Below are 26,753 nucleotides of genomic sequence, written 5' to 3'. Positions count from 1 at the left end.
AAAAAAAAAAAAAGAATGGTGTGATGGGGATCCAAGCAACTGGTTCCTGAGGAATGTGGAGAAGTGAAAGAGACAGAGTCAGCTCTGAGGTGTCCAGGGACCTATGGCAGAGGTGAGAGGACCTTGAAGGTTGAAAATGAAGGTCCACTTGGTTGCCGGGTCAGGACGTCCCCAACCTCAGTCTTCCAGACTTCAGGCAAATTTCATTCGCCTCAGTTTCTCCTACCCCCACTGCTCTACTCCTCCACCCACCCAGGGGGCGGGGCCAGAGGTCAAGGCTAGAGGGTGGGATTGGGGAGGGAGAGAGGTGCAAACAGTCCCTAGGTGAGTCGTCCTTCCACCAGGCCCCCGGCTCGGGGAGCCCACCTTCCCCATGGCTGGACACCTGGCTTCAGACTTCGCCTTCTCACCCCCACCTGGTGGGGGTGATGGGTCAGCAGGGCTGGAGCCGGGCTGGGTGGACCCTCGAACCTGGCTAAGCTTCCAGGGGCCTCCAAGTGGGCCTGGAATCGGACCAGGTTCAGAGGTGCTGGGGATCTCCCCGTGTCCCCCAGCATACGAGTTCTGTGGAGGGATGGCATACTGTGGACCTCAGGTTGGACTGGGCCTAGTCCCCCAAGTTGGCGTGGAGACTCTGCAGCCCGAGGGCCAGGCAGGAGCACGAGTGGAGAGCAACTCGGAGGGAGCCTCCTCTGGGCCCTGTACTGCCCGCCCCAGCGCCGTGAAGTTGGAGAAGGTGGAACCTAGTCCCGAGGAGGTGAGAGGGGACATGGCTGGGCTAATTGAGGCAGCAGTGAAGGGAATTGGGGACACGCGGGACAGCAACCTTGCCAAAGGTAGTGGCTGCCGGCCCTCCTGAGAAGCAGGACAAGGTTTGAACTAGAAGCCAGAATTTCAAGAATTAGCAACCTGCCTGGATCATTCTGGCCTGGTCCTTGTCATGTAGGTCACCTAGGCCTGGCCTGTGTCTGAACACTTGATTGGTGCCATCACTGTACACCAGTGTTGGGTGAAATTAAGCTTTGTTTTTTCCTTCAATTATATTAGTCCCTCTGGGGATTTGGATGCCTGTCGAACCCAAGACCTTGGCCTTAGGGTTAGGCTTGGCTGGGGGCGTAAAATGGTGCTTATCCAGGAGTTATTGTTACTGAAACGCTTGGGTGTGACTGGTTGCTGATAGAGCTCCTGTTGAGGCTGTGTGTTTGGAGTCGGGCTCACCCTCCAGTCAAGTTTGTCTGCCCTCTACTTCTGCCTCAGACCCTGTGAGTCACCTTTACACGGAGTGGACCCTTGTAGAGTGCTGGAGATGCAAATCTGATCGATTTCAGCCTCGCTTCCTTTCGTTGTAAACCAGACACCGACACACTTGGCTGGAGTTAATCTCCAGGCCATCTCTGGACCATTCTGTGAGGGCTCGGGCTTTGCTGAGTGTCTGATGGCTTCGGCCAGTGCTCTGTAGCAAGTGTAAGCAATTAGCCCTTAAGAACAAGGTGCGAGTGGATACAGAGGCCCGCCAGGGAGTCCCCTCCCTAAGTGCCGGTTTCTGGGTTATCTCACGTCCTTTTAGCCACCTGGAGCCCCCTAGGAAGGCATTAGTAGTTAATCTCACGTCTTAAATGGCCTTAATGAAGCAGGGGACTTGAACCTCAGTTGAGCTAATCCCAGATCCCCAAAATAGGATTTAGAAAAGCTGGAGACACAGCTGAGGGCGAGATTACAAGTTTTGGTCTTTGAGGAACAGTTGGGGGATGAAAGTCTGTTTGAAGCCGAGAGAATCCTTTTCTATTGAAATCACATTGAGGTTTGCCCCGCTGGCTGCTGTCCCCTTGAGTTGGCCGGCCTTAGTGGGGTACCTCAGACAGAGTTCAGTCCCGGAGCTTTGCTCGGCCAACAGCCCCTGGTCTCTTCCGCCCTCAGGGCTCACTTGCATCTGCAGATGACTGCCTCCTTTTCTGTCTTCTGTTATCGATAGCGTGAAAGGCCGCCAGCCATTTTCTTCTGGTTCACACACTGCTCCTTAAGAGAGCACACTCAACCGGCCATCCATTATGCCCCTCACCTGGTCCTAACCACCACTGTCTGCTGGGAAGAAGGCCGCAGCCTTAGCCACAGCCTCACTTGCCTGTGCCGTTCTATTGCTCGTGCATCGATTGGTATCCCTGTTTTAACTTTGAAAATTTTTTTTTCCTGGTTGTGAGTGCATGCCTGCCACTGTGCACCTGCGGGCGTCAGAGGCGGCCCTCTGCACCTTTCATTTCAAATTCAGTTGGTCCGGCTAGCACCAAATCCGTGGTTCAGAAGTGAGTGGGATGATTTCCTTTGGTTAAGACCTTGAGGTTTATCCGACTCACCTACTATCGTCTTAGTTAGACTTAGCACCTCCAGAAACTTCTATCCTGCTGCCTCGCCTTTCTCTGTATGTAGCGCTCCAGTGTGGCATGGGTTTTCCTCACGTGCTGGGACTGTCAGTTCACAGGGCCTGGACATTTGTGTGGTTTCTAGGTTTCCTCTCCCTGTGTGGTATGTGGTTCCCAGGTTTTCATTTAGAGCCGAGCAGAGAGAGAGAGACAAATCCTATTACCCCAGGACTTGAGAGACTGAGGCAGGACAGCTACCCAACGAGTCCCTGTTTTAATATCCTCTCTACTTCTACTGTGTCATACTTTGGGACTTTCAAAGCAAGCTGAGTTGCTTTGAGTGTTGAGTTTAGAATCAATGGACCCGGTGCACTTTATTTCTCTAGTTCCCCCTGTTTTGAGCAAACGACTATCTAGCGGTCCTGCCTCCGTTTTTTTTTTTTTTTTTTTTTTTTTTTTTTTTTTTTTCCGGAGCTGGGGACCAAACCCAGGGCCTTGCGCTTCCTAGGCAAGCGCTCTAACCACTGAGCTAAATCCCCAACCCCCGTTTTTGTTTTTGTTTTTTGTTTTTTTTTTTTTTTTGAGCCACGGGGATTACACGCCTGTTCTGCCACGTCTGGTTATTTCTGTAGCCTTTAAAACTTCTTCAGACCAGGGTGACATTTTGTCAGCGGGGGCGGTTTTGAACAGTCTGAGCAGATTTGCTGGGATGCCGCACAGGTGTTGGAATGCACGGAACTCTGTATAATGCCAGGTTCTGGAGAAAGAAGCCATTCCTGTCACCTAGGGATAGAGTGAATGACATTTATATAATCAGACCGTTTATATGCTGGGCGGCCTGGGAGGCTGTGAGCCTCTCACAGAGCCCCCCCCAGGGGTCCCAATGGTGGAAGCCGATAGCTGCTGTGACTCTCACAGGTCTGCCTTTCTCGCCACAGTCCCAGGATATGAAAGCCCTGCAGAAGGAGCTAGAGCAGTTTGCCAAGCTGCTGAAACAGAAGAGGATCACCTTGGGGTACACCCAGGCCGACGTGGGGCTCACCCTGGGCGTTCTCTTTGGTGGGTCTCCCTCAGCATGTTCTGATCCCGCGGCCTTAGTGTAGGTGCAAGGGGTTTGGGGCGGGCGTTTTTTTCCCAGCCGCCTCTCCTCCACGGGTGGGGGAGAGGATTAGATACTGACCCCTTGAATTGTTAAGGGAGGGGGGGTTGCTTGGGCTCCCAACACGCTTTGGTTGCCTCACTCTCCCTGTCTGGTGGCCTCTCCTCAGGAAAGGTGTTCAGCCAGACAACCATCTGCCGCTTCGAGGCCCTGCAGCTCAGCCTTAAGAACATGTGTAAGCTGCGGCCCCTGCTGGAGAAGTGGGTGGAGGAAGCTGACAACAACGAGAACCTTCAGGAGGTGAGGGGTGGCAGGGCGAGTACCTACCTGCCAGGCGCGGGAGCCTGCTTCCATTACTGGCTTGAGGCTCTCCCTCTCCAACCAGAACTAGTGTTAGCAGTTCAGTGCCTTGGGGTTTTTCTTTATTCTAGTGCTGAGAACTGGAATCCAAGGCCTTTAAACATCAGGTTCTCTCCTTCTTTTTTTCTTTTTTTTCGGAGCTGGGGACCGAAGCCAGGGCCTTGCGCTTGCTAGGCAAATGCTCTACCACTGAGCTAAATCCCCACCCCCAGGTTCTCTCCTTCTTTAGTCCCCTTCAGCCCCCTCTAGCCTGACAGATGGAGCCCTACACTCCATCTAATGCTAGGAAAGGTTCAGACCTAGGTTTCTATCCAACCCCTTCCAGTAACCCCTGACTCTGGGGCCACATCCAATCAACGCTCCCTTAGCCTGTTTGTCTCCAGTCCCATCTCCCCTCGGGACTGTTGCCCAACCAAATCCTAGACTTAACTCTTGTTACACCCCCCCTCTTCCCCTGCCCAGATATGCAAATCGGAGACCCTGGTGCAGGCCCGGAAGAGAAAGCGGACTAGCATTGAGAACCGTGTGAGGTGGAACCTGGAGAACATGTTTCTGCAGTGCCCGAAGCCCTCCCTGCAGCAGATCACTAGCATTGCCAAGCAGCTTGGGCTGGAGAGGGATGTGAGTGCCGGGATCCTTCCCCGTGGTACCCGGATGTCTCCCTGTTCCCATTCCTTCTCTCCCCCCTCCCCACCTCTGACTGCAGCGTCCCTGAGCTTTGGGCCTGACGTCCATCTCTGTGCCCATCCTAGGTGGTTCGAGTGTGGTTCTGTAACCGGCGCCAGAAGGGGAAAAGATCGAGCATTGAATATTCCCAACGAGAAGAGTATGAGGCCGCGGGGAAACCTTTCCCAGGGGGGGCTGTGTCCTTTCCTCTGCCCCCAGGCCCCCACTTTGGTGCTCCAGGCTATGGGAGCCCCCATTTCACCACACTCTACTCGGTCCCTTTTCCTGAGGGCGAGGCCTTTCCCTCTGTTCCTGTCACTGCTCTGGGCTCTCCCATGCATTCAAACTGAGGCACCAGCCCTCCCTGGGGATGAGGTGAGCCAAGGCAAGGAAGGGAGGTAGACAAAGAGAACCTGAAGCTTTGGGGCCTAGATTCTTTTACTGGGGAGGAATTGAAAGCACAAACAGGGGTGGTTGGGGGGGCGGGGGGGGAGAGATGAAGTTCAGTGACGCTGTTGATCAGGAACCCGTCCGAAGTTCTTAAGTTCTTAAATAAAGTCTGGGATACACAGTAGATAGCTAAATTTTGTTTTCCTTCAGTTCCTAGAGGGCCTGAGGATGGAGAAAGCCAATAATGGAATTCTCAAACCCAGGCGGTCTTCAGAACAGGCGCCATTGAAACCGTGGGAGGTTACGAAACGCCCAAAGGGTTATTGGGGGTTGGAGGTCAACCTATAGAGGAAGGTATTGTGTGCCTGCCATCCTAGAGGATTTAAAGTCTGCCAGCCGAAGGATCTCGTCACCTCATCTTGCAGACTTGAGACTCAGTGAATGCCCCGATGTAGGTGAAGCAGTTTATTCTTTATTTGGAAATCAAAGGCAAAGCTCCGAAGAGCCAGTCACAAATACCTAGTTGGTGGCAGGATTAGCTAGCCTTGGCATGAGCGAAACCTTGGGGCTGTGCTCTGGGTCGTCCAGGGTGCGTTAGCCGATGCCGTTCAAGAACATTAGGGTTAGGGTGGGTGCTCAGTACAGGGGACTTGCCTGGTATGCTGGCCTCAGCAAAATAAGAAGACATTTAGCACCCCTTCTTAATGCCTTCAGGGATGGTTCCTGTGATTGATGCTCTAACTGTAGGATCCTGGTGTTTGTGGAAACGGGGCTTTACTCCTTGTTACTTAACTTGGAGGCTGCAGCTCTTTTTCCTGTCACTTCAGCCATAGTGCTCTCCAGCCTTGAGTCAGTCTTCTCTAGCAGTGGACCTCTCCCTGTGGTCATTCCCTTTGGAGAAAGACGTTTCTCAAAGTCCATGGTTACTTTTGAATGAGTGGTGCTTTGCGCACCCGCTCTCGCTCTCTCTCTCTCTCTCTCTCTCACTCACACACACACACACACACACACACACACACAGCCAGCTTCAGCCCTTCAAGCCATTCTTTAGTCTTCCAGTGTGTGCTGTTTGCATGTGTATCTGCAGGTCAGAAGAAGGCATCAGATCCCTTTTAGAGATGGTGGTGAGCCCCACCATGTGATTGCTGCCAATTGAACTCAGGACCTCTCTCTGGAAGAGCAGCCAGTGCACTTAACTGCCCAGCCATCTCCCAACTCAAGATCCATTCTAACACTGTCTGACTCTGAGTTGAGGGAGCCACATCTGTGCCCTGACTGCAAAGTCAAGGTGCCAACGTGGCACCCTGGGTGCTACAGCCAATGTGGGTCATATGGTACCAAATATCACAGCCATCACACCAAAACCCAGGCTACTTATAGCAGCAGCAAGACACTACACAGGGTTCCCCACCCCTACGGGAGTATTCCTGGAAACACACTAGTGTTTCCGTTCTGAATGCTCTATCCTGACTATTATTTACCTGAGGCATTTGAGGCTAGCCTGGGCTACACAGTGAGATCCTTCCTTGTGTTTTTAAAAAAAGTAGAATTGGGTGTCTCAAGCTGTTCTTCCAGAGAGTATCTGGGTTTGAACCCCAGTACCTACATAGTGGCTAGGAACTACCCATCTAGTTACAGAGGACCCGTTGCCCTCTTCTGGCTACTGTTGGTACTGCATGAACAACTCGGCAGTCAAAACAGCCATGCACAAAATAAAAGCAGCCCTGGGTTAACCTGCTTTCTAGTTTTGAGACAGTTGTTGGGGTTGGGGATTTAGCTCAGTGGTAGAGCGCTTGCCTAGCAAGCGCAAGGCCCTGAGTTCGGTCCTCAGCTCCGGAAAAAAAAAAATGACATGAGAGACAGTTGTCTATACAGTTTTTTATATATGCTGCTGGGACTCCAACCCTGGGCAAGTCAGAGGGCATCCAATCTCATTACAGATGGTTGTGAGCCGCCGTGTGGTGGCTAGGACTTGAACTCAGGACCTCTGGAAGAGCAGTCAGTTCTCTCAACTGCTCCAGCCTCCCAGATTTTTTTTTTTTTTGATTATGATGTGGACCTCAGACTCACAATGTTGTAGTCATCATGCAGATTGTTTTTATAGTCTAATCCTAACTGTTATTCCCCACCCCACCCCCCCAGCCTTGCACATAGTGGCTCTCATGCATCTGTGGGTGAAGGCTAGCCCAGGTGCATGCTGTGTTTGTGCACCCCTCTCCCCTGCCTTCTGAGACCTCACAGGGAGGCTGTTCCGGAGTCTAGGGTTCAAGGTGCTAACAAGGTTAATGCTGGACTCTACTTACCCACTGGATATCAGAGCCGTTTTCTCCAAACGCAGCTTCTTCCTGGGCTCCATCAGGACTGAAAGGTGCCCCGGGGAAGCCTCACTCTCATCATCCAGTTCTGCCAACACTTTATGAGCCGATTTCCTCCGGTTTCTTGTGGGTGGAGCGGGTGAAGCTCCCACTTCCCCTGGCTGAGTGGGAACGGCCAGGCTCTGCTGCCGGCCACCGCCACGGGAGAAGGTGAGAGGCTGGGGCTGCAGCTTGCTGAGGCTGCCGATGGAATTGAGAATCAGTGTGGCCTTGGGGGCAGAGGAGAGGGTGCTGAGTGGCCTCTGAGGTGCCCCTTGTGGGGGCAGCATGGGCTGGAAACCGGCCCCAGTTTTTCCCTTGGACCGAGGGACCGTGATGGCGGCAAAGTCCTGAGGTTTGACCCGGACTTGTTGGAACATGAAGTAGAATTCGGAGGAGCTGGTTCCTGCTTGCCCTTCGGGGCCAAAGGTCAGGAGGTCACCGTCACTCAACTCCAGCCTGTGTCCCCTTGGGAGTCGGACATTATTGACCAAAGTCCCTGTTAATGGTGAGACAGGAGACAATTGACAAGAACAGGAACAGGCTTCTAGTCAGAAGTACCATGATGGTCTGGCCATTCGAGCCCCCCCCCCCCCCCCCCAAAACACACACCAGGAGAACACAGGGTCAGGCATTAAACTCCAAGAAGCAAGCTTATTTTTCTCCATGACAACGGGAGGCTTCCTTTCTGGGCTTAGCTCTTCTTGGATAAACAGCCCTTTTTCCCCCCTTCCTAAGATTCCCAGAACCCATGATTCCTCCTGCCTCAGCTCTGAAGTGCTGAGATCAGAGTACACCACCAATACTTGCCTCTTGCTGTCATTTTCTTTGTGTCTCACACCTAACACAGAATAAGACCTAGCCTATAACACCCTGAGCACTCACTTGCCTGTTGGGGACTAATGCCCAGGACACATCAGATAGGGCTTCTCCAAACCTGGTGTTTGACCTAACAGGAATCTAAGAACTGAACCCTAACCCCAGCCTTGGGGGGTGGGGGGGCTGCCTTGGGTTAGGACAGAATGCCTAGGTCACTAGAACACTCATAACTGCCTTAGTGACGGCAAGGTGCAAACAGTCAGATCTGAGCTTAATACTAGATCCATAGAATTTGATGAAAGTCAACACACCCCTCCTAGGTCCTGTGTGAGCTAAAACCAGACAAACAGGTTAGTCCTGTGAAGAGCTGACAGAAGCATAGTTCTCCTGGCCAATTAAGACTGGACCATGACCACTCGACAGAGACTGACAGGACTCTGGGAAGTACGAAGCAGGTTCCCAGAGGCTCCCCTTTCTCATGCCTACCTGGGGGCTGCCTGCTCACTGCTTACCTTGGCTGCTGTGATCCTCCAGGCTGACCCTCCAGTCGTCCCCTTGGAGTTCAGCATGCAGTTCTGCATGGACCCCAGAGATGAGGCCAGGCTCCTGCTGGGGCCGCAGGGCCACATCACACAGGTCAGCCCTGCAGCCCAACCGATAGGTGCAGCCAGACTTGGATGGGGGGTGGAAGGTATAGAGATCACCGCCCCTGCCGCCCCCTATGCGCAGCAGCTGGAAGCAGGGCAGCATGGGGGTGCCCCCTGTGCACCACTCCTCCCACTTTAGCAGTCCATTCCCCTCTTCTACTCCTGGGTCATGCGCCGTGGGCTTCGGTTCAGTTCTCTCCGATGCCAACTTAGGAAGTGCAGATTCAGAGCGCCCAAGGCCTGGACATGCACCACAGCAGAGGTTGTCAAGATGAGGTTTTAAGAAAAAACTCTAGCAAAGTCCTGATGCGATGCAAAACCAGGAAGACGTCCTACGGCAACACAGTGAAGCCGGATCCCCAGGCCGCTCAACATCCGGGAGCCTTTGACAATCTGTGCAGGGCAAAGCTAGTTTAATCCGCAGCTGGGAACATGCAGAGGGGGTGAAAGGGGTCCTGCTACATAAACGTGCGTGCGACACGACCTTGTCACCCTAAGTGTAACCTGGAGCCTGAGAACTTATGGTCAAACTTGCTAATCTAACTGGGGTACCCCTTCCATCCTCCCCCGTTCTTGGGGCCAGTTCCCCTGAGAAAAGTGAATCCGCTGTCACCCACAAAGGGCGGTGCAGACGGGTCCCTAATTCTGTAACAAAGTGGATCTCACCCTTTCCTTTTTTCGCTCGCGGGGTAAACTGAGGAAAGAGACTCAGCACCCTGGGCGCCGCGCTCCCGCCGCGGTTTGACAGCCAGGGAAGCCGCCCCGAGGGCGCGGCTTGGGTGGGCGAGCGCGCGCGCGCGCGCGCCGCGCAGACTCCTCCCTCGGAATTCCCGGGTCCGACTTTCGCGCCCGCGAGCCTGCTCCCGCGGTCTGCTTCTGATTGGTCATTTGAGTTGCGTCCCTCTGCTTTATTGGTCGGTGCGTGGGCAGGGGTTGCCTATCTCCCGCCCTCCGCCACTTCTGATTGGCCGGCACGTTTTCCCGGGTTCCCGGGAAGGGGCGGGGCTGTCAGGGCGCGGAGAAGATCTTGGGCGTCGGTGTTCCTGCGTGCACCTTTCTTCTTCCTATTTCCGGTAGGGGAGAAATGGTGCTGTAGAGCAGCCCGCCAACACACCCGCTTCGCGCATGCGTGATCAGGGTGTGGCGTCTAGACTGGGAGCTAGGTGTAAGGGGCGTGGCAAGAGGGCGGATCTCGCGCTGGGTAAGGGGCGTTCGGGCAGAGTCAGTTGGGGGCGGAAAGAGTCTGAGAGGGGGTACAAGGGGGGCGGAGGGGGGGTCCACAGGGCAAGAGGGGTGCAGGAGTCGGGTCAAGGGACAGATGAGGAGGTCAAGACAGCCTCAGAGTTCAGGGTGGTCCTGATAGGGTTGAGCCAGGAGTGTGTGCGGGAGAGGAGAGGGGGGAGACAGGACAGGGAGCCACCAAGATAATTCCATCGAGAAAGATTCAGACTAGGACTTAGGACTAGGAAGAGAAGCGGGTAGGAATTTCGGGGGTCGAGTGAAAAAAAAAAAAACTTGAATTAACGGAAGTGGGGGAAAGGAGATGCTGTAGGACTCTGAAGAGAGGTGCATCGGGGATGGAAATCCCCTAGGGGATAGAGTGCAACTGAAGCCAGTTACAGAGAGGCACAGATGAGTTAGCAGGAAGCTGGCTTCCCAGCAACGGGCTTCCAGGCTGCGCGGGTTCCTCCCTCGGGGATCCTAGGGAAGCCGCTTAACCCCACATGTGGCCTCATTCTTCTGGGGCCAGGCCTTGGGCTAACCCTTTAATAGGAAATGACCCAGAAATCGTGACTCGATGGTGCCTAGATGGGCTTCCCAACGGGCCTACCATTCCGTGGCGAGGACTGTGGAGACTGGGTTCCCTATACTGTGTTCAGAGAGTCCTGAGCTGCAGGGACCGTAGACACTTAAGGAGGAAGGTAAAGGCAACACCCAGAATCCTGTAAGTAGAAGCAAGCCTTCATCTCAGCAAATTTACCTTAGGGTTGTCGCCTGGTTCGTTAGAGCATGGTTGGGACAAACAAGTGGTTTGGCTATGGTCTGTCTTCTTAGGGAAGTAGGAAAAGAGAAGCCTATGGCCGGATAGACCTGCCAGTAACTTAAGGATTATGACTTTGTTGTTATAGGGCTTTCTCTTTGGAAGGTGGTCTGAAAATTGAATTGGAGTGTCCTTGTTTCTCCTGTTGTCCAGGGGAACATAGGTGACTGGAGACAAGAGCTAGAAGATTCATATAACGGGGAGATGCTGCCACCATCAGGTCAGTAAAGGTAGTCAAGGAGGCCAGGAGGCCAGGATCTCCCCCACCCCACCCCACCACACCCCCGTGCCCCCCCAGAAACTGACAATCTTTTACTCTTGTGACCCCTCAGGTTTTGATGGGCTGGTTCCTCCCTCCCACTTCCAAGCTCGACCCCTCTCAACCCTGCCAAGAATGGCCTCGACCTGGGCTTCAAACGTTCCCTTGGTCCAATCTCCGCCTGGCCAAGATGTCTTAGAGAGGCGGCTAGACACTCAGAGGTCGACAGTGACCATGTGGGGACAGGATTTCTGTGGAGACAGGCAGGGGCTTGGGCGGAGAGGCAGGTAGGGATCTGTCAATCACCTCTTCCTCAGACTGACTAACGGCCTTCCATACAAACGTGCCTTCCTTTCAGCCCCCAGTTCTGTGACTTGTATAGCTTTCCATAGGCCATTGTTGGCGCACACCACATCTGCCCGGGACAACATAAAGAGATGTCTGGACTTAAATTCTCAACTGAATGAGGAATGTGGATGTCTTAAGGGAGGGGACAAGTGTGCAGAAGCTGTTTTAAAGCAAAATGACACGCAGCTTAGACATATTGACCCAGTTCTTTTTTTTTTTTTTTTTTTTTTTTTTGGTTCTTTTTTTCGGAGCTGGGGATCGAACCCAGGGCCTTGCGCTTCCTAGGTAAGCGCTCTACCACTGAGCTAAATCCCCAGCCCCTTGACCCAGTTCTTTAGTAGGAATATGCAACTGGAGCAGGCTCTGCTCTGTGAATGTGTTTTAAGACTTGTATTTAGAGGGCTGGAGAGATGGCTCAGCGGTTAAGAGCACTGACTGCTCTTCCTGGGGTCCTGAGTTCTAATCCCAGCAACCACATGGTGGCTCACAACCAACTGTAATGAAATCTGATGCCCTCTTCTGGTGTGTCTGAAGACAGCTACAGTGTACTTATATATAATAAATAAATAAATCTTTAAAAAAAGACTTAATTTTTTAAAAAAATTGTTTTAAAGATTTATTTATTATATACATATGTGTATGTATATATGTATGTATGTGTGTGTAATATATATATTGTTCTGCCTACATGCATACCGGTGTACCAGAGGAGGGCACCAGATCCCATTACAGATGGCCATAAGCCACCATGTAGTTGCTGGGAATTGAACTCAGGACCTCTGGAAGAGCAGTCAGTGCTCTTAACCACTGAGCCATCTCTCCAGCCCCTGGATTTTTATTTTTGAGCCCGATACGGTCTGCCTTTAATCCCAGCACTAGAGAGTCAAAGGTAGGCTGATCTCTTAGTTCAAGGCCCCATCCTGGTCTAGAGACTGAGTTTCAGGACAGTCAGGGCTACATAGACAAAAAACTTGTCTAGAAAGAAAACCAAACAAGAAAGACTTTATTTATCTGTGTGTGAGCATTTATATTTGGAGGCCAAAAGAGGGGGAAGGATCCTGCGTAGTTGGGAGTTACAGGCAGCTATCAGCCTTACAGTGTCGGGGCTGGGAACCGAACTCAGGTTCTTTGCAAGATCATCAAGCACTCTTAGCCCCCCAGCCGTCTCTCCAGCCCCTGTGGATACACGGCTCTGTGTGAATGAGAGGTCTTACCTTAGTGTCTTTACCCCCCAGTGTCCTGGAGCATCAGTCTGTCAGAGGGGGATGTTAGGAGACAGATTGTAGGGAACCGTGGGCAAGTCATTACTAGCCTCCAGTGAAAGGGAATCCTGCCATCCTCAGGGACAGAGCTGCCTCAGGAGTCTCCACATTGCACGTTCAGATGTGCAGGACACTGAGTCACTTGTAAACCGAGTGCCTCAGACTCCTCATGCGATGTACTGAGCACTCACCCAAAGCCCGCACTGAAAGAGCAGGGTGCAGCCGTGCGTGCCCATAATCCCAGTTGCGACTTGCAAAGAGTCTTGGGAGAAGCCAAAAGCCAGCGTGCTGACGCAGTGCAAGCAGGCTTAGGGAAACCCCTGACAACCAAGAGGTCAGGAAGGGAAGCGGAAGACACCATCAGGAAACAGGAGTGACTTTGTCTTCAATTTTTTTCCCTTGTTGCGCTTATATACTTCATATATACATGTGCGCATACATGCCCTGGTGCACAGATCAAAGAGTGGGGGCGGAGGATCTCAAGTTCAGGGCCAGCCTCTGCTGTGTACTGGGTCAGCCTGGGCTACATGAGACCCTGTCTCAAACAAATTGAAAAACAAAAATGTAAAAAAAAAATCACTTGGCCCTGCGTTTCCGCCCCACCCCTTCCTTTGCCTTTATCTAGAATTCAAATATCTTCACACTCAAAACCTGTACCCCCCTTCCCCCATGTGCACGTTTGACGTTTAACGCATCTATCTGCTTGTGTGTAGATCTCTGGAGAGATGGTGTTCTTTGCCGATCTCACTAGCCCTTAGGTCGTCCGAGTGCAAATAGTGATGACCTCATGCGCTTAGTAGGGACTTGATGGGTGATGGTGGTGTGGTAGATGCATCGATCCTCCTGCCTCAGCTTCAGCCCCTTGCTTCCACCTTCCCAGCAGCTCACCCGTGCCCACCTGTCTTTGAAGGTCTCTGGAGCTGGGGGTCTCCGGTGCCCTGAGCCAGCAGGCTGAGCTGATCTCTCGGCAGCTCCAAGAGTTGAGGCTGCTGGAGGAGGAGGTCCGGACCCTTCGGGAGACCTCCCTGCAGCAGAAGATGAGGTTAGAGTCTCAGGCCGTGGAGCTGGATGCTCTCGCAGTGGCGGAGAAGGCCGGGCAAGCCGAGGCCGAGGGCCTGCGCACCGCCTTGGCCGGAGCGGAAATGGTTCGGAAGAACCTGGAAGAGGCGAAGCAGAAGGAGCTGGAGGAGATTCAGAGTCTGCACCAAGAGCAGGTGAACACGCAGCGGGGAGTGGCTTAAAAGCGTTTCAGGGCCCACTGTCCAGTAAATCGCAAGGAGCCTCGGGAATAGCAGACCCGTGGGGCTGGGGGAGAACCTGGGTTTCCCTCAGGCTGCGTCTTTGAGTTACCTGTAGGAAGGTTCTCTGAATCAGTCAGCTCCAGACAGACATTGTGAGCGAGATGGGCTGGCTGGTGGTATGTCAAAAAAAATGACAAATGGGGGCTGGAGAGATGGCTCAGTGGTTAAGAGCACCGACTGCTCTTCCAGACGTCCTGAGTTCAATTCCCAGTAACCACATGGTGGCTCACAACTATCTGTAATGGGATCCGATGCCCTCTTCTGGTGTGTCTGAAGACAGCTACAGTGTGCTTATATATAATCAATAAATAAATCTTTTTTTAAAAAAAAGACAAGGGGTTGGGGATTTGGCTCAGTGGTAGAGCGCTTGCCTAGGAGGCGCAAGACCCTGGGTTCGGTCCCCAGCTCCGAAAAAAAGAAAAGGGGGAAAAAAAAAAAAAGACAAAAAGCCACTGACAGGTTCTAAGTAACTGAGGCTGGAACTCAGCAGTAGAGTGTCCGCCTGCTCTGCACGAGGCTACCGGTTCAGCCTCCGAGTCACCAGAAAAGAAGGCTTTTGTTTTTTTAATTTTTGTTGTTGTCGAGACAGGGTCTCGCTATGTAGCTGTGGCCAGCCTTGACTCTTGCTTCTGCCTCCCAAGTGCTGCACTGCCACACCGAGCTTCAGAGAGAAACAGGGAAATAACACAATCAGATTTATATTTTATGTCCAGAAAGACCTGGGCTTCAAGAAAGATTTGGCACTGGTGATGTTGACAGGGCTGGCTGGGCCGGCCCTGCAGGGGGAAGCAGGAGCCCCATCTGCCCCTGGCCTGGTTTGGGGTCTAGTGAGGAAGACCCTCCCTTCCTAGAGCACCCCCATCATTACACTGAAGTAGGGTCCGACCATTGGCTGCTAGAGCTTAGAAAGCTGCCAGCAGGCCAAGAGCAGATGAGAGGTCTTCCTGAGGGCGGGACAGCACCTGCACAAGGGTGCAGGGAGAGCCACAGGAGAGCTTGGGGAAGTGTGTTGTACGTGCTGTAGGCTTTGTGGGTGTGGCAAGCCTGCTTCTTTGTGGGTCGAGGGTTGTTAAGGTAGCACCTTGATCTGTAGGCCTGGCTGGCTGTGAACTTGAGACAGTACTCCCCACTCAGCCTCCCAAGTACTGGAAGGTCTCAGGGTTCCTATTGCTCTGATAAAGAGCTGACGAAAAGCATCCTCAGGAAGGAAGGGAAAAGCTTCTGGCTCACCTCACCCTGCTCACAGCCGGCTGAGGGAAGCTGAGGCCACGGAGGGACACTGCTCCCTGGCTTGTTCCTCTTTGGCTTGGTCAGCAGGCTTTCCTGCATAACTCAGGACCACCTATCTAGGGGAGGCACCACCTCCCCGTGGGCGGGGTCCTTACCAATCAATCACCATCAAGAATGTCCCATTGGCTTGCTTATAGGCTGATCTGATGGGTGCACTACCTCAACTGAGTTTCCCCTTCTCCAATAACTGCAGCCCATGTCAGGTTGGCCAAAGAGGAGCTAGCACTCGGGGTTGAAGACATTTTGCTCCCGCCATGCACTGAGGGGTGTGTGTACATTCAGGTGTGGGTCTGTAGGTGAGGGTGTGAGTGTGACTGGCACGTGTGTGAGGCCTCCAGACAAGGTCTTTTATCATGGAGGCCAGACCTGGAGCTTCAGGGATCCACCCATGTCTCCTCCTATCCCACAGAGTGGGGCGATTACAGGTGTGTGCTGGCCTGCCTGGCTTTGCAAAAGTTTTGGGGCTCCTAACTCAGGTCTTCATACTTGTGAGGCAAACACTTACTGACGAGTCATCTCCATAGTCGGCAAGTCTCAGGCCTGAGGTGGGGCCATTTACTCTAGCTGTTAGCAATGAACACAGAGAGACCGGGAAGTGAACCGGCACCAGTTGACGATTGTTTGAAACATAACTGTGGAGAACCAGAGGCCAAGATCTCCCCCATTTGCTTACAGTAGCATATCAGTCAGATGGCTCTCTGGGAGACCAGGCCCCATAGTGTGGTAGGTGGCCCTCCATCTCCTAAAGATTTATTTTCGCTTGTGAGTGTGTGTTGTGTCGGTGAGTGTATACCACATGTATGAGGGCCTCAGAGGTCAGAAGAGGACATTGGGTCCTCTGAACTGCCTGTCGTGGGTGCTGGGAACTGAACTTGGGTCTGAGCTGCTGAGCCCCTGTCCAGCCCCCCAGGATGGCCTTTTCTGAATGCATTCCTCCCTCCCTCCGCCTCCTCCTCTTCCTCCTCCTCCTCCTCTTCCTCCTCCTCCTCCTCCACAGCTGTCCTCCCTGACACAGGCTCACCAGAAGGCTCTCGACAGTCTGACCAGCAAGGCTGAGGACTTGGAGAAGTCTCTGAACAGCCTGGAAATGAAACAGGCAGGGGAAGCCAAGCAGCTGACTATGGCCCAGAAGGAGGCAGAACTGCTTAGGAATCAGCTGAGGTCAGTGGACTGTGCAGGGGTGTGAACAAGGGCCCCAGCAGGTGACGTGGTGCTGGGTATCATCTCCAGGCTGTTCCACTGAGGACTGTCCCATTTCTGCTTCAACCTTAGTAAGACCCAAGAAGAGCTGGAGGCTCAGGTGACCTTGGTGGAGAATCTGAGGAAGTATGTAGGGGAACAAGTCCCTCCTGAGGTTCCTAGCCAGGCACGGGAGCTGGAACAGAAGGAGCTGCTAGACACCTTGAAGGTGGGAGGAAAGACACCAGGGGATCAGGGGATGGATTGGGAGGAGAGAGCATAGCCCTCTAGAAGGGAAGCCATGCTGTCCTTGGGACTACCCTCGGTCTGAGGGTAGCGTGGGGATCCTGAATGATGGAGTTCTTTTCCCAGCACTTGAAGGAGGACAGGACTAACCTTCAGGCCACCGTGGAGCTACTGCAGGTACGGGTACAGAGCCTCACACACATGCTCGCCCTGCAAGAAGAGGAGCTGACCAGGAAGGTAGGCCCCTCCCTCATCCTCCAAACCCTGCCCTGCTGTAGGCCTTCCCTCTCTGGGGAAGGTAGGTGGTATACTACTGAGACCCCTAACCGCCTCACCGTGGATGGCAGGACTGGAAGGACAAGGTCACCAGTTCCCGCCTCCTTAGAAGATCCATTCCCTTCTTTCCCACGTGCAGATTCATCCTCTAGACCCCTTGGAGCCCGAGTTTCCTAAGAAGTGCCGCTCGTTGCTGCGCGGCTGGCGGGAGAAGGTGTTTGCCCTTATGGTGCAGCTCAAAGCCCAGGACCTGCAGCACAGGGACTCCACCAAGCAGCTGAGGGACCAGGTCAGGGGCTGTGTCTCTCCCAGTGATGACAGTTAGTCTTTGGGTGGTTGCCACATGCTGGGCACAGAGCCCTGAGCAGAAGAGTCCCCGTTTTCACGGAGCTTGAGTCCTAGAAGGACGCACGGAGAAGCAGAAAAATGGGTCACATCGTCATACACGTGCTACGGAGAAGCGGTGGTGACAAGACTGAGGTGGATGGATAGGATGGTCAGGGACGGCCTCTCTGAGCAGGCCACAGCATCCATCAGGGCGTGGCACAGTCAGGGGAAGGGATCAGGATGGTTTCCCAAAGCGTGGGCAGCCTGACTCAGAAAGAAGATTCAAGACAGAGTTTTCTGTGTACTGTAGCTGTCCTGGAACTCACTTTGTAGACCTGACTGGCCAATAAGTGATCTGCCTGCCTCTCCCCTCCTCATGCTGAAATTAAAGGTACGTCTTACCACACCATACCACACTGGGCGTTCTTTTCTTCCTTCCTTCCTTCTTTTCTTCCTTCTTTCCTTCCTTTCTTTTCTTCTTTCTTTCTTCCTTTCTTCCTTTCTTCCTTCCTTCCTTCCTTTCTTTCTTTCTTTCTTTCTTTCTTTCTTTCTTTCTTTCGTACTTAATTTAGCTGGGTGTGGTGTACTCCTTTAATTCCAGCAGGTAGGAGGAAGAGGCAGAGGGTCTCTGAATTTGAGGCCAGCCTGGTCTACATAGTGAGTTCCAGGACAGCCAGAGCTACATAGTGAAACCCTGTCTTAGAAAGAAAGAAAAGGTGTGTTTATTTTGTTTTATGTGTCTGAATGTTTTGCCTGCATGTATGTCTGTGTACCATGTGCCCATGGAAGTCAGGAGGTGTTTGCTCCCCCAGAACTGGAGTTACAGATGGTTACGAGCCATCCTGTGGGAAAAGGGACTCGAACTCTGTGAGAGCAGCCAGCGTTCTTAACCACTGAGCCATCTCTGCAGCCCCAGTCTGGAGACTCCTGCCCCGTCTCCTTCACCGGCATTCCCCATAGCTTTGGCTCTAGATTTCCCTGCTCAGTTCCCTCTGCTCCTGTAGGTAGCAGAGCTCCAGGAGCAAGTGACTGCCCAAAGCCAGGAGCAGGCCATCTTGCAGCGTGCCCTACAAGACAAGACTGCACAGGTGGAGGTGGAGCGGATGAGCACCAAGGTCTGAGGGTGAAGCTCCTTAAGGGAGGAGGGTGAAGCTCCTTAAGGGAGGAGGGTGAAGCTCCTTAAGGGAGGAGGGTGAAGCTCCTTAGGGAGGAGGGTGAAGCTCCTTAAGGGAGGAGGGTGAAGCTCCTTAAGGGAGGAGGGTGAAGCTCCTTAGGGAAGGAGGGTGAAGAAGACCCTGGCTGGGTCTGTGGGCCAGGGGCCAGGGAGGGAGGTGTACGAGAGAGAGCGCACACAAAGCTGCATCCTTACCAGACCCTGAAGATGGAGCTGAGTCAGGCGCAGGAGGCCAGGTGGAGGCAGGAGCAGCAGGCGGCCTCTGCTGAGGAGCAGCTGAAGTTCGTGGTCAGTGCTATGAACAGGTATCTGTCACAGAGCAGCAGGTGGAGGAGCCCGGAAGAGCCTCAGGCGAGAGAGAGAGAGAGAGAGAGAGAGAGAGAGAGAGAGAGAGAGAGAGAGGCAGGCAGGAGGATGCAGGATGGAGTATGCCGGCTTCCTGCACTTTGGTCTACTGTGCTCTGAAGCTAAGTAGGGCAGCTAGGAGGAGCTGTGACTTCGGAGGTCAGGGAAGGGAACTGCAGCCGTGTGCAAACCTCCCTCCCTCCCTCTCTTCCTCCTTCCTTCTTTTGCAACCCTAATTGTACAGCTGGGCTGGTCTATAGCTCAGTAGCAGAACACTTACCCAGCATTCAGGAATCTCTGGTTTCAATCCCTGGCACCAGAAAGGAAAGCTGAAACTTTTAAACTTGCACAGACAGAGTCAGACTAGTTTAGAAGAACCAGATTCAAAGCTCTGCACGTGCCTGCCTCCAGGAAGATGTTACGGTGTCGTGTCTGGGGTTTTACTTTCTGCCAGATCACATACATGGTTCTCAATAAAAGCTACCAGAAAGCCCTTCCAGGCTTTGAACACCCGTACCCCAGTTGAGATGTTCTGACTGAGCTTAAGCACTTAGATCCTCTAGGTTTGCTAAGGAGCTGGATTGACCTGCAGGGTTCGCCAAGGTCCTGCCTCTCCTGTAGGCTCCCGTTTCTCCTTTGCTGGCTACTTAACAGCCCCCCCCCTCCCCCCACACTCCCCGCTCATGTACCAGGACAGGACAGACGTGTCCTCTGCCCCAGACCCTGCGGGTCTTGAAGGGATGAGGGGAGGAAGGACCGTGAGTGACCTATATCTTCTTCAGCACTCAGGCCAGACTCCAGAGCACCATGACCAGGGTGGACCAGGCTGTAGCCCGGATTCCCAGCCTCTGCAACCGGCTCAGCTATGCTGTCCGTAAGGTCCACACCATTAAAGGTACACAGAATGACCTAGCCCTCCTTCCGGCCTAGCCCTCTTCCTCTTAGCTCTGGATCTAACCCCATGTTTGTCCTCTGTTGCCTTGGTAACTATCACTGTCCTGTGCTCCCCGCCACCCTCTGTCCACGTGTTCTCATCTGTCTGTCCTCTCTTCTCTTCAGGTTTGATGGCTCGAAAGTTGGCTCTTGTTCAGTTGCGCCTGGAGAGGTAAAGTTCGGGCACATTGAGGTGGAGGGGTGTGTGTGGATGTTGGGGACAACCTGTTGGCTGCTAGGACCCAGAGGGACCAAGGAGGGGTGGAGGCACCGGTCACTCAGTTGCTGGGGAGGTTTCTCTGACTCCATCATCGCTGTCCCAGCTGTCCCCCACCTGAACCTGCACCCCCACCGGACACGGACCTGAGCCTTGAGTTGGAGCAGCTACGGGAAGAACGGAACCGCTTGGATGCAGAACTGCAGCTAAGTGCCCACCTGATCCAACAGGAGGTGGGCCGGGTACGGGAGCAAGGTACGCCTGCCTGCCGGCCTGCCTGCCTGCCCTGCCTGCCTGCCCTGTGTGCCTGCCTGCCTGCCTGCCTGCCTGCCTGCCCTGTGTGCCTGCCTGCCCTGCCCTGCCCTGCCTGCCTCCCTGCCTGCCTGCCTACCCTGCCTGCCTCCCTGCCTGCCTGCCTGCCCTGTGTGCCTGCCTGCATGCCTGCCTGTCTGCCCTGCCTGCCCTGCCCTGCCCTGCCCTGCCTGCCTGCCTGCCTGCCTGCCTGCCTGAGCGGGGCTGGAGGAGACTTGATCAGCGGAAGCTCTGGTGCCAGCAGAGGTCTTGCGTGACCACAGTTCCCTTTCAGGAGAGGCAGAGCACCGGCACCTGACCGAAGTAGCCCAGCAGTTGGAGCAGGAGCTGCAGCGTGCCCAGGAATCCCTGGCTAGCGTTGGGCAGCAGCTGGAGGCAGCCCGTCAAGGCCAGCAGGAGAGCACAGAGGAAGCTGCCAGCCTCCGTCAGGAGCTGACCCAGCAGCAGGAGATCTACGGGCAAGGTGTGGGGGCGTGGCAGTGTGTGCCACCCTGCAGGACGGGCAGCTCCCCCTGACACTGCCTCATGCCCTCAACTGCAGCTCTGCAAGAGAAGGTGGCGGAGGTGGAAAGTCGGCTTCGGGAACAGCTCTCAGACACAAAGAGGAGGCTGAACGAGGCCCGGAGGGAGCAGGCCAAGGCTGGTGAGATGTGCGGGAGGAAGGCAGCATTGAGACACAGGGCTGCCAATCCCATCTCACCCCAGACTTTTTTCAAGCTTTTTGTTGACACGTGTATGTAGTGACGTACCGTAGGACTGACATAAGTGAATTCTTACGCAGTGAACACACCGCAGCCAGCACCAGCTCAGGAACAGCTTTGGTTCCGGGCCTGCGTCACTGCCCCTCAGTGGACACCACTGTTGTGGCGTCACTTCTGGCAGCTGCCCTCACTAGAGACCTAACACTTGGATGAGTTAGAGGAACAGGATGGATGTTCGTGTCTTCCCTGAGTGGAGACACAGTTAACACCCTGCTCGCTTGCCTATGTCCGTGCTTACACGTGTGGACATTTGAGTCATGTAAGTTGCAGCAGACATGATGGTTTAGCTGCACATCTCACAGATAGAAAATTCTCTAATCATGCTACCAGTGTCGTAAGAACACGAGCCCTAGCCACACATGGCGGCACTTGCCTGTCACCCCAGCCCAGCCTTTGAAAGTAAGGGGCAGAGTAGGTTAGGGCCAGCCTGGACCACATAGCGGAACCTGTCTCAATAGTTTAGGGCCAGCCTGGGCCACATAGCGGAACCTGTCTCAAGACAGCAGCAACACAGATCACATGAGTGTCACTCCGGCCCCTGTCCAGGTCTTGCCTAAGGAACTGGCATCGGGGATGAGGATCCCATGACATCAGCCCACCCATGGTGTGGAAGAGTCCCCGAGAGAGTTGAGAGCTCAAGTCTCATTCTGGGGCTCTGGGCTAACCCACTCCCATCTCCTTAGTGGTTTCCTTGCGCCAGATCCAACACAAAGCCACTCTGGAAAAGGAGCGGAATCAGGAGCTCAGGCGCCTGCAGGACGAGGCCCGGAAGGAAGAAGGGCAGCGGCTGACACGGCGAGTGCAGGAGCTGGAGAGGGACAAGAACCTCATGCTGGTAGGGGACAGCAGGGAACTGGTCATGGGAGCTGGTGGTTGAGTAAAGGTGTGGAGGGGCGGGTGGCCTGGCCTGGGCCAGTGCGGTGTGGCTGACCCTCTCCTTCCCAGGCCACCTTGAAGCAAGAGGGTCTCCTCTCCCGTTACAAGCAGCAGCGCCTGTTAGCAGTGCTTCCCTCGGGAGTGAGTAAGAAGTGCAGCTCCCAGCCTGTAGAGCCCCCTGAGTCTGCAGCAGCTTCACCGTGCAAGGAGTCTATGAAAGGTAGAACACACTGAAGGGCACGCGGAATTTCAGGCCCGAGCCCCAGAGGCCCTTGGCCTTTTATCTGTGCTGCTGTGTGCCCAGGATCCTCCCTCAGGGCCTCCCAGCCTGTGCAGCCTGCTCTCACCCCCGTGTCCATTCTGCAATGTCTCCTCTGTCAGGCTCCCTGACTGTCCTGCTTGATAACCTGCAAGGCCTGAGCGAGGCCATCTCCAGAGACGACGCTATTTGTCTGGAAGATAACCAGAACACTAAGAGCCCTCCTTCCAATCCACTGCTGGGCCGGAGCTGTCAGGAGGAGGAGTGAAGCTAGCCTGGAATTGGATCCCCAGGAGGGTTGGATGGGAGGACATGGGGTGGGGCCAGCCTGGCCCTGCTCCCCAGCAAGCCTTGGGACCCCAGCTTCCACCAAGTTCAAACTCTGTACTGAATAAAGATGGCTGGAATGGAGTCCTTTCCTGGAGATGTCTGGGAGACTGGGATTCCCCTGGAGCCAGCCCCTGGGGGGTGGGGGGTGGGGGGCTGTGAGACGATTATCCTCCTAACCCTGCCCTTCCTCTGAGGGTACCTTTCTCCAAACCTTTCCTAACTGCTCTGGAAGTGTTCTGAGAATCTCCCAGATTTTGTTGTTGGTGGTGGTGGTTTTGTTAGTTTGGTTTTTTGTTTTGACATTTAAGATAGCCCTGGCTGTCCTAGAGCTTATTTCTGTAGACCAGGCTAGCCTTGAACCAGAGACCCACCTACCTCTGCTTCCCAAGTCTGTGTGTTCTCTCTCTCTCTCTCTCTCTCTCTCTCTCTCTCTCTCTCTCTCTCCCTCCCTCCCTCCCTCCCTCCCTCCCTCACTTCCTTTCTTTTTTAGGACAGGGTCTCTGTTTAGCTCTGGCTATCAAGAATTCACTCCTTAAATCTGGCTGACCTCAAACTCAGAGATCTGCCTGCTACTGTATTGTGCCCCCCCAACCCTCTCCCCCAACTACACACACCACACACACCACACACACACACACACACACACACACACACACACCACACACACACTACACACACAGGCATACACACACACCACACACACACACACGCATACACACACCACACCATACCACACCACACCGGTGCTGGGATTAAAGGCCTGTGCTATTGCTACCCAGACCAAGTTTTCTTTGTCCTCCTTTACTGTAAAAGTTACTTTCTTTGGGTGTTGAATGCCTGGAGTAAGATACTAAACATTCAACATTCAAGAGGAGTCTCAGCAGATGCTGTCCTGGCCCAGGGCCACTGTGATGGGGGGGGATACCAGGAGGAACTGGCAGGGGCAGGGCAGGGAGTACTAGGCAGAATTCCAGAAGGGCTTTGGGGTGGGCTGGGGAGCCGGCTAAGTGGGCCTAAGAGCTCTCTGGCTGCTCTTCCAGAAATCCTAGATAAATTCTTAGCAACTACGCGGAGGCCGACCACTGTAACTCCAGTTCTGGTGGATTCAGTGCCTTCTGACCTCCCCGTGCATCACTTGTCTGTAAAACACTCATTTACAATTCGTAAAAAAAAAAAAAATGTGTGTGTGTGTGAGAGAGGAGGGAGGAAGAGTAACAGTGGGTTAAAACCTTGGGACCCTGAGGAAGATTGCCCTGGATCAAGATGGATGCTCCAGGGACAAGGCTTGCAAGTGGAAACTGAGTTTCCCAGATCAGCCACAGGCAGAATCCCAAACAGACCAGGTGGGGACCGATGTGTGGTGAATGGAGTTGTAGTTCAGACCCTTTCAATCCTTAAGGAATCTCTCTTGGTGGTGATGGTGGTGGGGAAGGGATGTGTGTGTCCCAGAGCCCTGGTGCTCAGGGCCATCCTGAGGAAGGAAGATTTTTGGGGTTACAAGGGGGAAGCTCTTCCTGAGCCTTTGGTGTTGATGTAGTCACCTCTGCATGGGGTCAGGAACCAGGATATCCTGGCTTCCCGTCACCCAGGTGGCTCCCCATGGAATTCCTTAGATGTCACTGCCTGGGAAGTCCCCGTGACTGAAGAGACACGCCAGAGAGCAGCCTGCATGGTCCAGAGTTGGGGGAGGGGGGGTGGCTCTGAGACCGAGATGCCAGTGTAGAGGGCGCTATCTGGCCCAGGCGTCCCGCCTCTGTCTGTAATTACCAAGCTTCCCCACGCAGGGTTTGCCCCCATTTTGTGGCTTCCAATAACTATCACAGATGAAAGGCGGCCTTCCCTGTGATTATAAAGATGACAGGTGGGTCCCGATTCCTGCAGGGTGTGGATGGAGGAGGTGTGAAAACAAGAGGTGTAGCCTCCTGGGGTCTGGGTTACTGATAGGAAGACCCTACTGTCAGGGGGTAGGGGAGTGGGGGGGGCTGGGGGACTGGGGGACTGAAAAGAGGGATACTTACTGGCAGGTTTTTTGTAAACGAGTTTGACCAGTTAGGCTCTGATAGGGATTCCTCAGGGCGCTGGGCTGGCCCCTCCCCACAGACTAGCCACCTCCTCTCCCTCCTTTGCTATAAAGCCTCTTGGGTTCTCAAGCACCTAGACTCAGAGCACCCCACCTTGGGGGCCAGGACACAGCCATGATGCTCAATTGGAAGCTGCTCGGCCTGCTGGTCCTTTGCCTATTTGCAGGAGGTGAGTCGTTGGAAGAGGCCGGGAGCACCGCTGGGGTGATGGGGATGGCCAAGAGGACTCACCCTTAGGGAGGGGACACCCCCCCCCCCCAGGAGGGAAGGAGTAAACGGATCGCAGACTGAAAGGGATTCTCGGAGTGTCCTTAGTGGAGAAGCTCAGGGGCACCTTGATTCTGAATATGTTGCTGGGTCAGGTGGAGACACCGGGTGTGTGGAGTCAGCGGGACTGAGGTCTGTGTTGAGGGCTGGTTGTTACAGAGATGGGGCCTGAGTGACAGGTGGGGCAAGACCACTTCCGGAGTAGACCACCTGGGGAGCGGTTCCAGTGGGTTATCCTAACCATGGTTGAACAGAACCATTTGGAGGCATGATCCTGTGGGTGGTCCCGATGAGCCCAGGGCTTTCATACCGTGAAGCTGGCCTCAGTGTTCTGGAAACCTATGGAGAACACTTTGGGGTCACTCCGAAGTCTGTTTTGGGGTTTAGGATGTGCTGGTCTAAGTGAGGCTCAACCTTTGGGTCTGAAGCTGGGTGGGAAGTGCTTTGTGACTTTTATCTCTTACCTTTCTCCTTCCTCCTCTACAGGCATCTCAGGCAGTGACGACCCCTCTCCCAAATCCACAGACACCCAAGAAGAGAACTCCCCACCATTGCCTCTGGGACCCCCAATCCCTGGTGATCCCTGGCCAGGGGCACCTCCTCTGTTTGATGAGCCTCCTCCTCCAGGCTCCAACCGTCCCTGGAGAGATCTTCCTGACAGTGGTGCCTGGCCCCCTAAGCCCCCGAGCACTGATCCCCCTAAACCTCCTCTGCCCGATGATCCCTGGCCAGCAGGGACCCAGCCCCCAGAAAATCCCTGGCCTCCTGCCCCTGAGATGGACAGTGAATCTCAGGAGGAGCCAGACCTTGACCCACCCCGGGAAGAGTATAGATAGGGTACCCCAGAGAACTTGAGCCTCCTCAGAGCACACCCAAGCCCACCTCTTTCTTTCTTCGTCTGCCCCTTTAGAATCTCAATTTTCCCTAATTCCTTCGTTCCCTTCCTCAGTCTCTGGTTGGATTGTGTTCTGTGTTGGAAGCGTCCATGCTCTGCACCACCCTCTCTCCACCTTGCGGTCCGTGTTCAACCCCCACGTTGTCCCTCTGCTTCTCTCGATCAGCAGAAAGCACACTCCTACCTCACTCAACCTGTTCTCGCTCGGCTAGACCTGGACTTCTAGGGAGAGCCTGAGCTCGGTGCTCACTGCTGCCACCTGGTGTCCTTAGCTGGGAACTGACAGTGGCCCAGGATGGTGCTTCCAGTGGAAAAATAAAAGCCTCGTTTTCTTCCGAACCTAGGTTGCTTCTTTACAATTGCTTATTAGGTTTTTAAATGTTCAGCCGCATTCTTCTCAGCCCTCCGCCTGAGGAGATCTAGGAATGATCTGTGGTTCCTGCCTTGTCCCTGTGTAGGGAGGAGGGCTGAGTATGTAGTTTCACATCACAAGGCTATGCAGAGCCAACAGTCCTGATCTCCTGGAGGCCCTGTGAAGAAAGAGAAAGCTTGCCGCAAAGTCCCTGCCACTCTCTAATGGCTGTGGCTTGTGTGCCCTCGGTGGTACATGCAAACCCGTACGGTGTATGATCAGTTTGTTTTGTTTTAGAGACAGGGTTTCTCTGCGACAGGATTTCTCTGGCTATCGGGAACTCAGTCTCCCAGCCACGTGTGTGTGTGTGTGTGTGTGTGTGTGTGTGTGTGTGTGTGTGTGTGTGTGTGTTCATACAAGTTCTGGCTGTCCCAACTCTCAGTATGTAGACCAAGCAGGCCCCCAACACCACATGGAGATCCACCTTTTCCTCTGTCTCCCCAGTGCAGGGATTAAGAACACATCACCATACCTGTCTCTTCCCAGCCTCTAAAGATGCACTTTCGATGAAAGTTTGTTTTTCGTGTCTAATTAGTCCTTTTTTTTTTTTCTTTTTCTTTTTTCGGAGCTGGGGACCAAACCCAGAGCCTTGCGCTTGCTAGGCAAGCGCTCTACCACTGAGCTAAATCCCCAACCCCTAATTAGTCCTTTTAACTTTAATATTTGTGTC

The 26,753-nt window shown here is 53.9% G+C and overlaps 4 protein-coding genes across 28 annotated transcripts; 3 read left to right on the top strand and 1 right to left on the bottom strand.

Annotated features, from left to right (window-relative positions):
- The first annotated feature begins 293 nt into the window (after positions 1-293).
- Positions 294-5,056, top strand: Pou5f1 (POU class 5 homeobox 1). The gene is made up of 5 exons (NM_001009178.2): positions 294-757; positions 3,296-3,416; positions 3,626-3,756; positions 4,279-4,437; positions 4,569-5,056. Exons 1-5 carry the CDS (start codon positions 374-376, stop codon positions 4,830-4,832), a joined length of 1,059 nt encoding a protein of 352 aa, NP_001009178.1. The 5' UTR covers positions 294-373; the 3' UTR covers positions 4,833-5,056.
- A 266-nt stretch (positions 5,057-5,322) lies between these two features.
- On the bottom strand, positions 5,323-9,428 carry Tcf19 (transcription factor 19). The gene is made up of 4 exons (NM_213561.3): positions 9,359-9,428; positions 8,558-9,085; positions 7,176-7,725; positions 5,323-5,763 (listed from the first exon to the last, which is right to left on the bottom strand). Exons 2-4 carry the CDS (start codon positions 8,793-8,795, stop codon positions 5,757-5,759), a joined length of 795 nt encoding a protein of 264 aa, NP_998726.2. The 5' UTR covers positions 8,796-9,085; positions 9,359-9,428; the 3' UTR covers positions 5,323-5,756.
- Positions 9,429-9,704: 276 nt separating this feature from the next.
- Positions 9,705-22,509, top strand: Cchcr1 (coiled-coil alpha-helical rod protein 1). 25 transcript variants are annotated; one of them, XM_063279375.1, is made up of 19 exons: positions 9,705-9,765; positions 10,443-10,614; positions 10,887-10,953; positions 11,066-11,279; positions 13,513-13,816; positions 16,191-16,354; positions 16,466-16,601; positions 16,745-16,795; positions 17,034-17,183; positions 18,226-18,336; positions 18,594-18,700; positions 19,523-19,635; positions 19,800-19,845; positions 19,997-20,145; positions 20,477-20,665; positions 20,744-20,845; positions 21,647-21,798; positions 21,909-22,059; positions 22,221-22,509. In XM_063279375.1, the coding sequence occupies exons 3-19, from the start codon at positions 10,938-10,940 to the stop codon at positions 22,364-22,366; spliced, it is 2,301 nt and encodes a 766-aa protein (XP_063135445.1). In that variant the 5' UTR covers positions 9,705-9,765; positions 10,443-10,614; positions 10,887-10,937; the 3' UTR covers positions 22,367-22,509. The 25 variants fall into 25 exon arrangements, 22 of the variants coding, with proteins under 22 accessions (XP_063135445.1, XP_063135440.1, XP_038954872.1 ...); XM_063279370.1 differs by having other exon boundaries at positions 16,745-16,855; positions 21,948-22,059; XM_039098941.2 differs by having other exon boundaries at positions 9,755-9,893; positions 10,822-10,953; positions 16,745-16,855.
- Positions 22,510-24,584: 2,075 nt separating this feature from the next.
- Positions 24,585-26,006, top strand: Psors1c2 (psoriasis susceptibility 1 candidate 2). Its single transcript, NM_001166016.2, has 2 exons — positions 24,585-24,678; positions 25,263-26,006. The coding sequence occupies exons 1-2, from the start codon at positions 24,624-24,626 to the stop codon at positions 25,610-25,612; spliced, it is 405 nt and encodes a 134-aa protein (NP_001159488.1). The 5' UTR covers positions 24,585-24,623; the 3' UTR covers positions 25,613-26,006.
- The last annotated feature ends 747 nt before the right edge of the window (positions 26,007-26,753 follow it).

The sequence above is a fragment of the Rattus norvegicus genome, chromosome 20 (assembly GCF_036323735.1).
Source record: "Rattus norvegicus strain BN/NHsdMcwi chromosome 20, GRCr8, whole genome shotgun sequence".
NCBI classification, from domain to species: Eukaryota; Metazoa; Chordata; class Mammalia; order Rodentia; family Muridae; genus Rattus; species Rattus norvegicus.
Note: the sequence above shows the minus strand (reverse complement) of the source record. Positions and strands in the feature narration are given on the sequence as shown.

Bases quoted from the DNA above. Each gene is read 5' to 3' on its own strand.
- Cchcr1 (NM_001002822.2), top strand. From the start codon at position 10,417: ATGTGGCCTCATTCTTCTGGGGCCAGGCCTTGGGCTAACCCTTTAATA. The intron at 16,355-16,465 runs GTCAGTGGACTG...CTTCAACCTTAG, and splicing joins CTGCTTAGGAATCAGCTGAG to TAAGACCCAAGAAGAGCTGG. The intron at 18,701-19,522 runs GTATCTGTCACA...TATCTTCTTCAG, and splicing joins GTGGTCAGTGCTATGAACAG to CACTCAGGCCAGACTCCAGA.
- Pou5f1 (NM_001009178.2), top strand. From the start codon at position 374: ATGGCTGGACACCTGGCTTCAGACTTCGCCTTCTCACCCCCACCTGGT. The intron at 3,757-4,278 runs GTGAGGGGTGGC...TCCCCTGCCCAG, and splicing joins ACAACGAGAACCTTCAGGAG to ATATGCAAATCGGAGACCCT. The intron at 4,438-4,568 runs GTGAGTGCCGGG...TGCCCATCCTAG, and splicing joins AGCTTGGGCTGGAGAGGGAT to GTGGTTCGAGTGTGGTTCTG.
- Tcf19 (NM_213561.3), bottom strand. From the start codon at position 8,795: ATGCTGCCCTGCTTCCAGCTGCTGCGCATAGGGGGCGGCAGGGGCGGT. The intron at 7,726-8,557 runs GTAAGCAGTGAG...CACCATTAACAG, and splicing joins GGAGGATCACAGCAGCCAAG to GGACTTTGGTCAATAATGTC.
- Psors1c2 (NM_001166016.2), top strand. From the start codon at position 24,624: ATGATGCTCAATTGGAAGCTGCTCGGCCTGCTGGTCCTTTGCCTATTT. The intron at 24,679-25,262 runs GTGAGTCGTTGG...CCTCCTCTACAG, and splicing joins CCTTTGCCTATTTGCAGGAG to GCATCTCAGGCAGTGACGAC.